Raw genomic sequence first — 15,394 nt, forward strand, 5'->3', positions numbered from 1 at the left:
AAGTGAAAGATCAGTTTGTAAACAGAACAAGCCTGGATATAGGAGAGTAGATTTTCCCTTTAGCTAGTCAGGGCTGAGAGAGCCTATTCCCCCCCCCCCCTAGATGGCCTGGAAGCAAGAAGATCCCACAGCTGCTAAGTGGGTTTCTTTTCTGCAGAGTCACTGTGACCCTGACCAAACTTGCAGCACACTTTCTATAAAGGTGGCGAATTCGGCTAGTTAGCTGGAACTTTCTTTTCCTCAGCAAGACTGCATCTAGAATCCTAAGTAAAAAGCCATTAAAATGAAATAAATAAATCGGCATTTATTTACACCTCGGATATTTCTACCGTGCCACTGAAAACTCTCCATACCTCAAATAGCTTCATGTGCTGGTTTCTGCACATCACTATTGTACTCAGAAACCTGGGGCTTTTTTTCAATGAAGAACCTGGACTGAGGCTTAGAGTAAGCGAAGAGATTTGTTTAAAAGTTTATTACAGGTGTTCTTCATTCCAGGATTCTCTGTAAGTCTTGGGCTGGACTTGTCTGTGCCTCTCCCAGAGCATTCTGAAATTCTGGCCTGCATCAAGGAATGAGTCAGCATAGACCTTACACAGTCTAGGGCTGCCATATGTCCTGATTTTCCATGACATGTCCTGAAATTCGCCTCTGAAAATGGCATCCTGGAATATTTATCGGATAAATCTCCGTCAAAGAGGGTTAAATTGTGCCGGAAATGCAAAAACAAAGCTCCAAAATTCAAAATTTGTTGTAGCTTCTACTATAAAAAGCTCAACAACTTTTGAGGTGTGTCCTGGTTTGTAGTTTTTTTTAAATTATGGCAACCAGTTACATAGGAAAATCAGAAGCTGACTGCAGCAACTTCCCAGGGTTTCAGCTAGGCGTCTACACTAGCTTTACCTGATGTTAAGGAGTGAACTTGTAAGCTTTTGTCTGCTGTTACCACAAAACCTGTAGAGATGGGAAACCTGGTGTAGGAATAACCCGCTATTCACCCTGAGGTCCCAGGGCGGGTTGCAAGTTTGCAGATTTGTTGGAGTTCTTTTTTAAAAAGTGGAGGACCCATGAGGATCCGTGTAGATCCGCCTTTAACCCAGACCCCAAGTTTGCAACCATTTTAAAAATGGTTAGGCACAACTTGCAATTACAAAATGCAATCACGCACATTAAAAAAACAGCGTGGGTCCTGGAAAGACGCATCTCAAGACCAGGGCAAAGCGATGTGTCTAGTTATGTTATTTTTCTACCCTTCTTTTTGACCAGTCTCCAAATTGTCATGAAATTCAGCTTCCGTAAGAACTTTGCAATTGCACAGGCTTCAAGCCACAGATCTGTGAGGGAAAAAATGGGAGAAAGAACGAATGGGGTGGGGAGCTTTTAAAATACATATTGGAACTGAAAACAAGACAGAAAGTGTTGTCTAGGTCCTAGAATATCCGACGGCTTCTAACGTGCTGCCTTGAACTGTACTAATCTCGGGAATTTCCAATCTGCTTGAACAGTGTGTGTTTTTGTGGTGAAGTTTTCTCACTTGTTTATGCCATTATTCAGTGTGGTTGGGGTTTATTATGGCTGGACAAACCAACCGTCCTTGGGCTCGCTCTACGCCTTGGAGGCGAAAAATAAAGTAAAATATGTTTGCCATCGGCTTCGGGGGGCGGGGCGTCGGAGAGCGTTTTTTTCGGAGCGCGAGAAACTCCGTCCCTTGGCTCCTCCCCTCGTCCCTCGCACCGCGCGCTGCACGTGGCGGGGGCGGAGTTTATAAAGTCCGCTGCGGGAGCCGGCGCTCTCCATTCGCCCACCAGCCGCCGCGATGGTGGCGGTGGCGCGGCAGCAGCGGACCGAGGCCGGGCACGCTGTGGCGACAGCCGGCGTCGCCGGCGCCCTGAAAAGCTCGCATTCGAAGCGCAGGCCGGAGGGATGCTTGAAGCCGACGGGACGCGACGAAGGAGCGGGGAAAAGGGACGGCGGCTGTGGAGACGAGAAAGTGAGTGACCGGCCGACAGGTTGCTTCGCGGGGGTCGGCTAACGGCTTCGCGCGGTTTTCCCATATATCAGACTTCCGCGCCCCCCTGCGGGCTTCTCTCTCTCTCTCTGGCCCTCCTCGGGTCTCCTGCTGGCCCCTCAGCCCGAGCGAAACCTCGGGTTTTCCGTCGAAATCAACGGCGAAGTCGCTCACGATTAGCTAACTTGCGTTGTTTTCAGCGGGTCGACGCTTGCACTTCTGGATCCGTCTGGCCCGTGGTCCCGTTTCTAATAGCCCAAGCCCTCTTCACCTTTCTTGTTGCTCAGCAACGGGGTAATGCGCCTGCAAACTACTCCTGAACCTGGAGGTTCCATTTTACTGCCCGGGATAAAAGCCGTGGACGCGAGTCCCATGGCCACGAATTTCGCAGCGCCCTTTTATATACAGTGGTACCTCGGGTTACAGACGCTTCAGGTTACAGACTCCGCTAACCCAGAAATAGTGCTTCAGGTTAAGAACTTTGCTTCAGGATGAGAACAGAAATTGTGCTCTGGCGGCGCGGCGGCAGCAGGAGGCCCCATTAGCTAAAGTGGTGCTTCAGGTTAAGAACAGTTTCAGGTTAAGTACGGACCTCCGGAACGAATTAAGTACTTAACCCGAGGTACCACTGCAAAAGGGTGCTGCGAAATTCGTGACCACTAACATAGACGGCACCCTTTTATATATATCTATATAAAGGGTTACCGTCTATGTTAGTGGTTACTTGTATGCCCTTCTGCGGAACCGAATTGGGCACATTTAACTTTGCGCCGGCCGTCGGTGTGAGAGTAGTTTCCCCCGCTCCCCGGTGGATCTGGACCCTGTTCATTTCCCCAATCCCCGCGAAGCCCTCTTGTTTCTCGACATCGCTGGGGTTATAAAGTAAATGCTGTAAATGCACTTCGGTTTTGTTTGGTGGTGTTAAGATTTAGGTTCTTGCTCCAACTCTTGATAGTGGTGAGGAAAATGTTCAACGTGTTCAGCAGGTTTTGGATTTCGTGTCTCTTAACAGTGGTAGGGCTGGGAATGAAGGAAGAATAAAAGACGGTGCTCCTGAGTATTATTGTGGGAGTTCGTAGTTACAAGTTGTGGAACTTAAGCCTAGTCATCTGTCTCTAGAAAGCAAAAATGCAGTTCTGAAATTGAGAGTTGGAACCTGTGTGTGTGTGTGTGTGTGTGTGTGTGTTTGGTTGGTCTGTCTGTCTGTCTGTCTGTCTGTTTGAAGTGAGAGTAGTTAGTCCAGTTTGCATTTTGGGTCCTTTTAAATCGTATCAGTTAAAAAACACCCTTCTAGGTACCCATGTTATTAAATTTACAATAAATGCTTTGCCTTTGGTTCTGAGCACGCACACCATGCCCTCAGTTCACTCAAATTAAAACATACATGTTGCCCATACATATATGTTGAAATTAGTGGGAGGAATTACCCATTTACCTTGATAAATATATTTAAGGTGATTAAATGATTTTAAGGGCTAACTTAACTGGTGATGTGTTATTTACACAGTGCATCCCCTGTTTGTTTCTTGTTTTATTGCTGAACTGCTCCCACTACTCAAAATAAAAAAATTCCTTCCAGTAGCACCTTAAAGACCAACTAAGTTAGTTCTTGGTATGAGCTTTCGTGTGCATGCACACTTCTTCAGATATCTGAAGAAGTGTGCATGCACACGAAAGCTCATACCAAGAACTAACTTAGTTGGTCTTTAAGGTGCTACTGGAAGGAATTTTTTTATTTTGACTATGGCAGACCAACACGGCTACCTATCTACTACTGCTCCCACTACTGTTTGGAAGAGTATGTAGGGCCATCACAATTTACTGAAAATTAAGTTTAAGAGGTTGAAGATCGCAGCCTGATTTGCTGTAATGCTGTCCCCTCTGGTAACACTTTGAAAATGATTATTTAACTTGAGAGCATGCATATACTTGCTGAAGTTCATAAGGTAAAAGTGAGCACTAGGTGAGCCTGTTCCTGCCTATGATAGTTTATTCTTTCATATCCAGCTAGTTACTTTACCTGTGTAAAGCATTTTCAGAAATTTGTTGCTGATTGATATTGTTTTTACTTTTTTTAAAAAAAATCTGCTTTATTGGGTTTTCTAAAATTACAATGAAGTGCAAAGTTCCCACTCTTTGTCCTTGTTCATTAAGGTGAATCTAATAGCTAAAACAGAGTAAGTGCATGACTTAAATGAACCCAAATGGTATCTGAAGAAGTGTGCATGCACACGAAAGCTTATACCAAGAACTAACTTAGTTGGTCTTTAAGGTGCTACAGGAAGGATTTTTTTTTATTTTGACTATGGCAGACCAACACGGCTACCTATCTGTAACTTAAATGAACCCTGAACATGTTAAGAAGAAAATCCTTTTTAACAATCAGTGGGGTTTCTGAAGTTAGTTTGATTCAGTTTTAGATCTTTTTGGAAACTTTTACTTTAAACTAGCATTGTGTTGTCTGTCTGTTTGCATAATGGACAAATATATTCTCAAAAGGTTAAAAAACAACTATATTATGACAGTTTGGTTTGATTCATTGTTGATGTAGTGCTTCATTTGCTGTAGAGTTAAGTAACTTCCAATCCAGATTTTTTAAAGAAAATATTTCCATGAAAGGAAGTATTGAAAATCCTTTCCAAGAAACGAAAATCTTCTCAAATAATTGGTTGAACAGGTAACTAAGCAACATATCTCTGCTTGGTTTTGGTTTACATAGCTTGCATATTTTAATTGTGATATTTCAAAATGGTCCAGCCACTCCTGAAAGTAAGGGATGGGGGGGTAATTAGTAGCAAATGGAGGAATAATAATTACCATAATATACCCTTGGTTCAGATATTCTGTAGAAAATGTTATAAAGTTAACAGACAAAAATACACCAGTTTTGTTAGTAGCATTTTCAAGTGCTGATGTTTGGATGTTTTATCTTGCCGTCCAGAAAAGAATTAAAGTACATAAATGAGATTACATTTAAGAATTCTACACTTTTATAGAAAGTCTAACTTTTAAATTGTGTGATTTGTTAGGGTGATATCATAAGTGAATCTTGTTGTGTCTACATGCTATACCTTTAAATCACATTCAAAACACTTTTTCCCTCTCAGAGTTCTAGGTATTGTAGTTTGTTAATGGTTGCTTGGAATTGTACCTCTGTGAGGGGTTAACTACAGTGCTGAGAATTCTTCTGAGGGGGAAAATGCATTGTAAGTGTGTAGGCAGGTTAATATTAAACTTCTGAAAAGTTATTAGGGGCAAAACTTAGAATATGTCAGCTGTCCTTTATTGCAGCAAAGTGAACACCACATCAAACTAGATTAATAGATTTGCAAAACCCAGCACAAGCAATTGACTATGTTGTGTAGATAATAAGGCAGACTTACTCAATTCTGCATGGCTATCAGAAACATGATTCTCTTTACTAGGAGATAGGTCAAAAATTGAATTACCGGTAGTTTCTATTTTCAAGCTACATGGATATGGCTATATTTATACATGATCTATGAAACGTGTGTCCTGTTTTTAAATCTGATTTTGATTAGATTGTATATTCTAGGAAATATTTTTATATATTCTGCTGTATTAACTAGCCATTATAATGTTGTAGTATGTGGTGGAGGAGTGGTACTTATGAGTTCTCATCTTCAGCATTGTTGCGGCTTATTGAGAAGAGAGCTGAGGTTGGTATCGAGCACATGCACCAGCAGGAGCGCTGGATGAACTCCACTGGTGCATTTGCACCATATTACCACCTTGTTCCTCTCCTCCCAGTAAGCTGCAGACTGGAGGTCAGGACAGTGCTGCCACATCAGCAGCTGATACTGTGGTAACTCAGTGTGAGGAAATAATTGAACAGAGCAAAAGCATAACAGACATGTCAAAAATATAAAAAGTATGGACACTGTGATTGGCAGTTCTTAAAGAGAAATCAGAATTTTAATTGCTCTAGCAGGTCTGGTAAGCTCAGTACATAGGCAATGGTTTAGTATTGTGCCATACTATATGGTGTAACTGGGATGCGCGTGGCGCTGTGGGTAAAAGCCTCAGCGCCTAGGGCTTGCCGATTGAAAGGTCGGCGGTTCGAATCCCCGCGGCGGGGTGCGCTCCCGTTGCTAGGTCCCAGCGCCTGCCAACCTAGCAGTTCGAAAGCACCCCCGGGTGCAAGTAGATAAATAGGGACCGCTTACTAGCAGGAAGGTAAACGGCGTTTCCGTGTGCGGCTCTGGCTCGCCAGAGTAGCTTCGTCACGCTGGCCACGTGACCTGGAAGTGTCTCCGGACAGCGCTGGCCCCTGGCCTCTTGAGTGAGATGGGCGCACAACCCTAGAGTCTGTCAAGACTGGCCCGTCCGAGCAGGGGTACCTTTACCTTTACTATATGGTGTAACTTGTCTGTCTTTTTTATTCTGTATTGAAATGCATATTTTTCCTAGAAATATAAAAAATAAACTTAAGCTTGATTTCAGAAATTCGTTACTGTATAAAATATTTCTGTATGTTTAGTATTTAGGGAAGGAAACAACTCTTCTTTAAGTGACAACTGTTCTGGGATGCCTTGTGCCCAATGTTAATTGCACAGTTCATAGCCCTCTAAACATAAGGGTACATTTTAGGAGAAACTCCCAAACAAACCTTCTTTGTCACAGATCTCTAATTTTTTTAATGCTCTTCAAAAAGTAGAAAACTTTATTAGTAGTTTCTCAGTACTGTGTGCTAAATCTGACCTTTTAGTATCAAATATCAACATGCTTACAGGTGATCTTAATCTGCATACTCTCAACGATGGTTTTGAATCAGAGTTTAGGAAGATAGCATGTCAAGAAAACTGCAGTGTCCTGGAGGGTGAGAATCAGGGTTTGGCTGGGTGCATGCTGAGAAGCTGAAAATTTCCGGAATTCTCTCTTTGCCTGTATGCTATTAGCTATTGAATGTTCAGGGTTGGGGCTAGAAGCCCTGTAGCCCTATGCAGAACAGCAAGAGTTTGGGGGAGGCAGGAATCCCATTTATTTCTTTAGCACATCTGAAGATCTCTCCCCACCCCATCCTGCTGGCCTGAATAGACATCAGATTGGCCATTCTGGAAACAGAATGATAGACTCCTGGACTGGTACTGTGAAATGATCCAACAAGGTTCTTCATGTGTTCTTGATCTTAGTTTTTTTGGAATGCTCACTGATAGTATGCATCCCACAAATAATCTCTGGGCCACCACAAATCATACACCTACACCTCTAGAAAAACTTTATAAGATGGCATTGAATCTTGGCCAGTGCCACACTGAGCAGAAGGCACTGATAAGTGCATGTACCCAAGCCCTTTACAGTATCTTGCACCAAAAGTATTTGGTCATAGGTCAATCAGTGTCATCTCATAGAGGGTGTTTGGGGTTGCCCAAATATTTTTTGTAATGGTCATATACGGTAACTGTTTTGATTGGAGAAAATTAGTGTTGAAAGCTATAGTCATCCAATCATGGATATGCTTGTTTTGGAGGTTCAAGGACAGACTTTGACTGGTTGAGCTGTATTTTGATCTTCCAGAGAAAAAGAACTAAAAACTTGTAACCAACTTCAGTAATTCAGTGTGCCCACACACTTTTCTTTACCCTCACCCCCATAGACTGCATAACACTGTGATAAATACTGGTTGTGTAAATTTTCTGCAGTTGTATTGATATTCAGAATGTTACATATTACTGGAGATGCATAAGGCTTTTGGTGCTAATAGACCTCCATGAATAGTTTATGATCCTTGGAATACAATTTTGTGGAGAATGAAAATAATAATGTTGGAGACTTCTATGCCATTGTTTGGCTGGGAAACATGTACTGTATCTCCCTCTAGTGCCTAGTTCATAAATAACAGCCCACCATAATTCATTCCCTTAGCTCAAGAGTTACCGTACTGCTGTCTGTAAACTTAAACTAATAAACAAAAAAACACACTCAGAATTGCTTCTGAAATACTAATAACAGTATTTGGTTGATTATTTTACCTTACAGGGTGGTATTCAACGCCAGTCAAAGTATACCCATTGAAATCAATGGATAAGACTAACCTAAGTTCCTGCCATCCTAGCAGTTTGAAAGCATGCCAAGAAAAGTGCAAGTAGATAAATAGGTATCCCTTACCAATCCGGCAGGAAGGTAAACGGCGTTTCCGTGCACTTCTCTGGTTTTAGTGTTCCGTTGCGCCAGAAGCGACTTAATCATGTTGGCCATATGACCCGGCAAAACTGCCTGTAGACAAACACCGGCTCCCTCAGCCTGTAAAGCAAGATGAGCACCGCAACCCCAGAGTCATTTGCAACTGGACTTGACTGTCAGGGGTCCTTTACCTTTTAAGGTTCATTTAGTTCAGTGGGTCTACTCTGTAGAACTTAGGATACAAACCACAGTTGTGAAATGTGATACTTCAGATAAAAGTGCAAGAATAAAAGCAATTGCAATTTTTCATATGCTTACACGTATTTTAAAGTTCTACTTGCAACGCTCATTTAAATATGTTGCTGAATGTTCTTCAGTGCAAAACAAAAGTAACAACTGATAACCCAATTTAATTACAGTTACCGTAGGCAGTTACTGAGGCTAGTGGTATTGGGGGGGGAGCCTTAACTTGCCCGCACTGAAATGCATTCTTTTATTATTAAACTTTTGGGGTGGAAAAGAGGCATTCTTGCTTCAGAGTTAATAGGGAATTTGAACATCCAGGTGCAGTAGGAATTAAAAACAGAAATGGAATGGGCAGTGATGGAAGATATTTAGAGACAATAAAGTAATTGTGTAGAAAGCAAATGTTACTACTACTACGGTTATTGACATTTTTATTCACTTTTCAGTCCACAAGAGTTCCCAGAGTGGTGTACAACTTTCAGTGAGGACACTCCCTGCTCTCAGGCTCAAAATTTATGGGACAAAAGAAAAAGAGACTGGGAGGGAGTAAGAAAAAGCAAGTTACAGTTTTAATAACAGTTTCTGCAATTCATTATTGATTCAGGTTGAAGACAAAATAGAAAAGGAACCAAAGATGGAAATGATACAGAAAAACAGAACGTCAAATACAAAGGGTATATTTTTGCCAGATCAAAGTCGTTTGAAAAAATTTACCATTCCTAAAAGAGCTCCTGATAAAGGTACAGTAGACAAATAACAAAATACTCATTTTTTATCATGTGTTATATATAGATCTGTCATAATTTAATAAGCAAAGAAACAATGTGATATGTGATAGAAATTGTGTCATTTTGAAACAGTTCATGTCATTGTACTTCAGAAATGTATACTTTCCCAAGTCAGTTGTATCCTGACAGTTTCTGATGTTTATAATAGGATTTGACACTACCTGTGCCTTTTCGTCTCTCCTCTCTTCTGAAGAGTTTTCCCATATGATTGGCTGTGGTAGCATCCCTGTCAGGAGGAAGTAAAGTTATTGGTTCCACAGGACAGAGCTTTCTGCCATAGCACCAACGTTATGGATTGTTATCCCTAAAATGAGTTGCTTGACCTTGTCACTACAATTCTAGTCAACAAATCCAAACCTTTTTATTGTGCCAGGCCTTCAAATTTTAGGTTTAGCTTTTACCTGTGCTGGATTTATCCTTGTTTTCAACGTTTTCTTATTCTAGTTCATCCCATCTTCAGCCTTTTTATTCAATAATACTATTCTGTGAACTCCAACAGAGACGTACCTTCGTTATCCATTATAATCTTTCAATAAAGATTGATCAAATTATTTGTTTTTGTAAATTATTCTGTATCAGATTCAAAATTAAGTCACATTTCCAAAGAGAATCTTAATGGTTTGCCTGTGTTTAAGCATCCTTGCCAGTTGTGGGAAGTGGCAGATGCTAATACTATTATCATCATTATTAAATTTAAATCCTGCCCTTCCTCCCAAGGAGCCTAGGATGTCAGATTCTTCTGAGTACAGTAGAACCTCTACTTACCACCGGCTCTACTTGGGCCCAATCCAAGTTGTGACCGCAGCAAACCCGGAAGTAAATACTGGGTTTGCCGCGATTCATGCACGTGCGGAAGCGGCTTCTGCTGTTTGTGCACACACAGAAGCGGCTGCCGCCATCTGCACATGCGCAGAAGTGTGCTGCCGCCGAATGCAGCTGCACACAACAGCGCTTCTACCAGCGACCCAGATCAACTTACAGACGGACCTCCGGAACTGATTACGTCTGTAAGTAGAGGTTCCACTAGTTCTTCCTGCAAGGATTCCCACCTGCTTTAAATATTGTCCTCCACTATGATGTGCCACCACTTCCTGAGTAATTGTATGGAGAAAAAGGGCTGCTCCCGTTAGGGATGCACAAACATGCTTCAATCTGTTCCAATATTTATCTGCACTTTCATCTGATATTTTCTCTTCCACTGCAGTTGGTTTATTTTGCACAAGTCTATGTTCCGTTTTATCTACTAACGCAGAAACATATGTAGCTTTTATAGAGCACGTAGACATGCATGACTCAACCACCAACAGATATTTACAAATTTGTTACCTCTGTGTATTGCCTTTCAATTTTAATTAATTTCTACAGGGAATGCCCTGTTAGTCTTTTTCAGCAAAACAACAAAGGGCTTAAAAATCAAAGTTAATGAAGTGCCTAATTGACCATCATAATGCTATCCATGGTTGCAAACTTAGTCCCATTGTATTCAGAGGGGCTTACTTCCAGGTAAATGGGGTTAGGATTGCAGCTGCTCTTGCTACCTTGATTTTGCCAGACCAGCCACTAATAAACTTGCCATCCTATCTCCTTTCCGTCACCCAGGCATCAGCTACATTTCATTTAGTAGTTCAGTTAAAAGTCAAGAAAATCTGAAACATGAGGTAAAGGAAGATAATTTTAAATGTAATGTCACTTTTAAAGCAGAAAGTTAAGGTGGTCAGTAATGGGTAGTCAGAGCCAGATGATTCTACTTTGACAAAGGGACCTCTTTCCATAGGGAAAGAACAGCATGAAATGATGCATTCAAATGAGTTTGAAAATGTAGCAGATTAAGGCTAAATCCTAACCCCATTTACCTGGCAGGAAGCTTCACTGAAGTTCACTGAGATTTACTTCTGAGTAAGCATGGTCATGATTGTAGTCTTGGTTGTAGCAAAAAATAATTAAGAGCAAGAAAAGTAAAATGCTCTTGTATACCTCAATAAATATGCAAAAACTGTATGCTGCAAAACAATTGACTTACGTATTTATAACATGTGCATGTTAAAAAGTTGTCAAGAACAAAGGTGAAAGCTTTCACAGGAAGACTCATTGCCACAGTGGGGGGTATGCATGAAAAATGGTTTACAAAGGGATATGAACCATCTGAATTTTCTCAATCTCTACTTGTATTCTTTCAAATAAAGGCTGACTTGAAGCCTGCAGCCAAATTAACTTAAATCAGTATGTGAACTTCATCCCATATCCCTATTTTTGCACCTTTTTGCTTCCTTAGTTTTGCAAGGTCACAATGCTGCCATGACAGTAGAAGCCATAGCTAGCATAATTCCTCTAAGCAACCATATTCTTTGAACTGTTGACCAGCCTTCCTATAATTCCTGTCTGTCTCTCACCCTTCCATAACACCTGTTCTTATGCACTGTGAATTTTCTTCAAAGCTTGCTTTCTGATTACCATTCTTGCCTGAGTTTCCTTTCTCTTCCTTTTCTGTTTATTTTTACCACATAGAGGGGGACACAATTCCTAATAGGGATGACTCCCCCTACTGGAGAAAGGCAGGGTCTTCAACTTGCAATGTCGTCTCCAGAGGGATAGTTAGGTCTTCATGTTTTTGTGTGTGTGGAGAGAAATGCTTGAGTGGTTGTTTTGTGTAAATTGTCCCTTTGTCTAGTCCTTCCTTCATCATGTTTGCTAGATCATCTGAGTAAGTTTTTTCACTGTGTTTTCCTGGTTGGCTGCCCCCCTTCTTCATTTCTTTATTTTAAAGTTTTGCTCTCGCCCTCCACCCTTCCATCCCACCCTCTCCATCTTGTATCCCACAGATTGGTGGAAACACAGACGTATATTGAGGGGCCAGGAGAGGAAATAGGAACCCCGTGGTTTCTTTATATCCTAGGACCACTTCTCAGTCCTTTCGCTGCCTCTGTGCAAATTTTAATCCAAGCCAAACTGGCAGCTTCCCTTTCCTTACAGAAGCTGGATTGGAAACTCCTTAGTACCTGAGCAGCAGGATGCTTCATGCCACCACACCAGTTCAACCAAGCAGTGTCGCGTGTGTCCCTGTATAACATAGATGCTACTTTAACTAGCAATGAATTAATTTCCATGACCTAATTTAAGCAAGATTTTGTCTCCTGAGATTTTTTACTAAACCTTGTAACTTGACAGTAATCTCTTTGGGAGATTCTTTTGCCTGTGACCATCACTGTGTTGCCAAGAATGTTGCTTAGTAATCCCCATGACTGTAATTCTAATAGATTTCTTAAAACTTTTTATTTATTTGTGTTTAGGTTTACTAACGGAGTGTTCCAATAATCAGAGAGACAGTAATGAGATTAAACAACGGCTGATTCAAAGTTGCCTTGACAAAGAATGTAACCTCGAGTCTTTGTGGCAGTTCAATAAGATAAAAATGGTTCACAATAAAGATCTGGAAGAAGAATTCGTCGCAAAGAGGTGAATTGTGCTTATATGAAGAGAAATTAATCCATTTTATTTTATCATATTTGTCTTCCATCCTTACTCCCAATAAGTTTATATGTGGTGTTTTCTCACTGTATTCTAAAAACAATTACATGAAAAAGAGAGAGAGACTGACTTGCCCAAACCCACGTAGTGAGCCTCTTCATGGCTGGGGTTTGAACCCATGTCTTCTCCATTCCAGATCCAACACGCTTGTCCATTACATGTGCAAAAGCTATAGGAGCCCTATCAGAAAAATCACACACACACACACACACAACTAGCTATCCATAGTCATAATTGAACACAGATGCTGAAGTTTAGTTCTGGTTTCTCCTAGTCCCATGGGCTTAGGCAACTCCTTCTCCAGTCCTGAGCCATACACATTGGACTGCGTGATGTGACTCTCTAGGCCACCTGCCTTCCCTTTTGTTTCACCCCCCGCATCCTGAACCACATATGCTAAGCTCCATTCTGCAGGAAATACATGCCCATTCATCCTGAATCATCCACCTCCTTGAAACTCACATGGCTCAATGGGTTGTAATAACAAGATTAACAGTATTACATTTTTTCAGTTTTAGAGATAGGCAGCAGCTTTACTCATCAGACCAGACTCTCTCTCTTGGACATAAAACAATCCATGGCATGTAGAAGAGCCATCATACTAAAACAGCCAATTACAATGTACTAAAGAAAACCATCAACTATTAAGCAACCATCCATTTGCAATGTGGTCAGGGCCAGATTGTTACCTTTTCTTGCAAGTGGATATAAAGAAAATCAAATACACCAGTATTATGAAATTACTTATAATCTTAAGAAAGTGAAGAAGCATTTATCTGAAGTGTATATAATTATTTGGAAATGTGTATAATGTGTTATTTTTTATTGCTAGGACTAAGTTGCGTGAAGCAGGAAGGCAAGATAAAGAAACATCTAGCTTTTTACTTGTCTCTAACAAGGAAGTCTCAAACATTTGTCAGAATGGCCTGCACACTGGTCATTGCAAGAAAGAACAACTAAAGATTATGAAGGAACTTGGAAATCCTCAACTTGGCATATATTTATTCAGACACATTGATGTTGCTCTGAATTATGCATCCGAACACTCAATCCCAATAGAAAATATCATTATTTTCAGGGTAAGTTTTATACAGAAATGGTAAATGCTAGGCAAGTGTGTAGCATGAGGAGTCGTTGTTTTGTGTCCGAATCTTTTATCCCAGTGATTTTTTTCCCTGACTATAATGCGTTTTTGTATGCAGAAGCCAAATTTAGGTTGCTAGGTAGGATGCTGAAAGTCGGGACCGTTCTCTGAAATGCTACTGGCTCCATGCACAAGGCCAGCTAGACAGGTGCAGCTTTATAGTCTCAATGCGTGGGTCAGACGATGGTGTTGGGAGGAGCAGTTTGGATTTGTTAAGCGCTGAGTGTGTTCCAGTCACAACAAAGAGGTAATTACAGGCCATCTTCAAACTGAGTGAAAAAGTGGTCCTCATTCATAATCTAACACAGAAATACCTTCAGATAATAGTGGTTAGTATACCTCAGATTCATACACATTTTTACTAAACTCTTAAGAATTTATATTTTCATTTCCTATGCAGGATTTAAATATCTTGCATTTGGACAAGTGTTATGTCTACTCCAGCTATTAAGTTTTTATACTGAAGCCTCTATGGTTGAGTGATAAGATCACATACTGTTTTTTTAAAGAAACCCTCCATCTGAAATCAGAATATAGGAGTGCATTCTTGATATTTGTCTGTGGTGTATATTTTATTTTCATGTTTGTTAACTCACAGTTCATTATTTTACATTGACTTTTTTTAAAAAAAGTTATATGCTCTTAAGGGGAGTGGAACTTTTTTCTGTGTTTAAAAAGCACTTTGTTCCATATACTTACTTCATAGGAAAAGATGTCCAGCTAGGTAACTGAATGCAATTATATGAGCATTTTACTGAAAACAACTCTCTTTTCTTTTATTTAATCTGATAGGTTCTCTTAGGAAAAGTGAAAAAAATTCAGCCTCCTAAAGGCAAGAAGAAAGTTGCTTTGGATCCAACTCCAAAATTTGATTGCCACATGTCCAGAGTTCATCCTTCAGTTAAGGATTCATTGGAGGACCAGGCCATTGGTTCTTTGGTAGGGAATCCTTAACTTTTGCACATGCGACCTAATCAGATGTCATATTTCATTATGCTTGTTGTATTCTTGAACCTTTGTTCTTTTATTTTTAATTTTTATATTCTATTATTAATTTATTATTTTGAGTGCAGAATACAACTTAAAAACAGTACAACTATCAGAGGCTGTTGCAAAACTAGAAAACTGTTTTGTAAAAGTTGTAAAACATGCTGGAACGCCCACCTTAATAAAGTCTTTGCCCAACACCCAAAAGACATGTTGGCACCAAACTATCTTCTCTGAAAAGGGCACTCCATAACTGAGACCCCATGACAGGGAAAGTCCCCTCTCTGGAGGAGGTCTTCAGATGAAGAAGGAAGGAATGGTATTTATTGTTGCTATTGGGTTGTGATGGGATTTGAAATGTGAAAAAACCACAGACTCTGACCTGACCATTTTGCAGCCATCGAAGTTTTGAAAGCAGACCCACAAAGAGCACATCATAGTTTAAGGTGATAAAAAGCACTCCTGACCACAGTCTGCACTTGCTAGTATTAACTCTAGAAACACTACCAATCTGCAAACTTGGTGCTTTAGGGGGGAGTGCATTTCCACCCA

The 15,394-nt window shown here is 40.7% G+C and overlaps 1 protein-coding gene and 1 long non-coding RNA gene across 2 annotated transcripts in view; one reads left to right on the plus strand and one right to left on the minus strand.

Moving 5' to 3' along the window:
* Positions 1-289: 289 nt before the first annotated feature.
* On the minus strand, positions 290-1,687 carry LOC308577139. Its single transcript, XR_014003469.1, has 2 exons — positions 1,535-1,687; positions 290-665 (listed from the first exon to the last, which is right to left on the minus strand). It is a non-coding gene; the product is annotated as an uncharacterized lncRNA (long non-coding RNA).
* Positions 1,688-1,813: 126 nt separating this feature from the next.
* Positions 1,814-15,394, plus strand: part of TEX15 (testis expressed 15, meiosis and synapsis associated) — a 33,503-nt gene continuing 19,922 nt past the window's right edge. The window contains exons 1-5 of the mRNA XM_081177155.1: positions 1,814-1,990; positions 9,003-9,138; positions 12,474-12,639; positions 13,544-13,790; positions 14,648-14,794. Of these exons, the coding sequence (XP_081033281.1) occupies positions 1,817-1,990; positions 9,003-9,138; positions 12,474-12,639; positions 13,544-13,790; positions 14,648-14,794 (870 nt within the window). The 5' untranslated portion in view covers positions 1,814-1,816. The remainder of the gene's footprint in view (positions 1,991-9,002; positions 9,139-12,473; positions 12,640-13,543; positions 13,791-14,647; positions 14,795-15,394) is intronic.

This window comes from Podarcis bocagei (genome assembly GCF_964188305.1).
Source record: "Podarcis bocagei genome assembly, chromosome: 17".
NCBI classification, from domain to species: domain Eukaryota; kingdom Metazoa; phylum Chordata; class Lepidosauria; order Squamata; family Lacertidae; genus Podarcis; species Podarcis bocagei.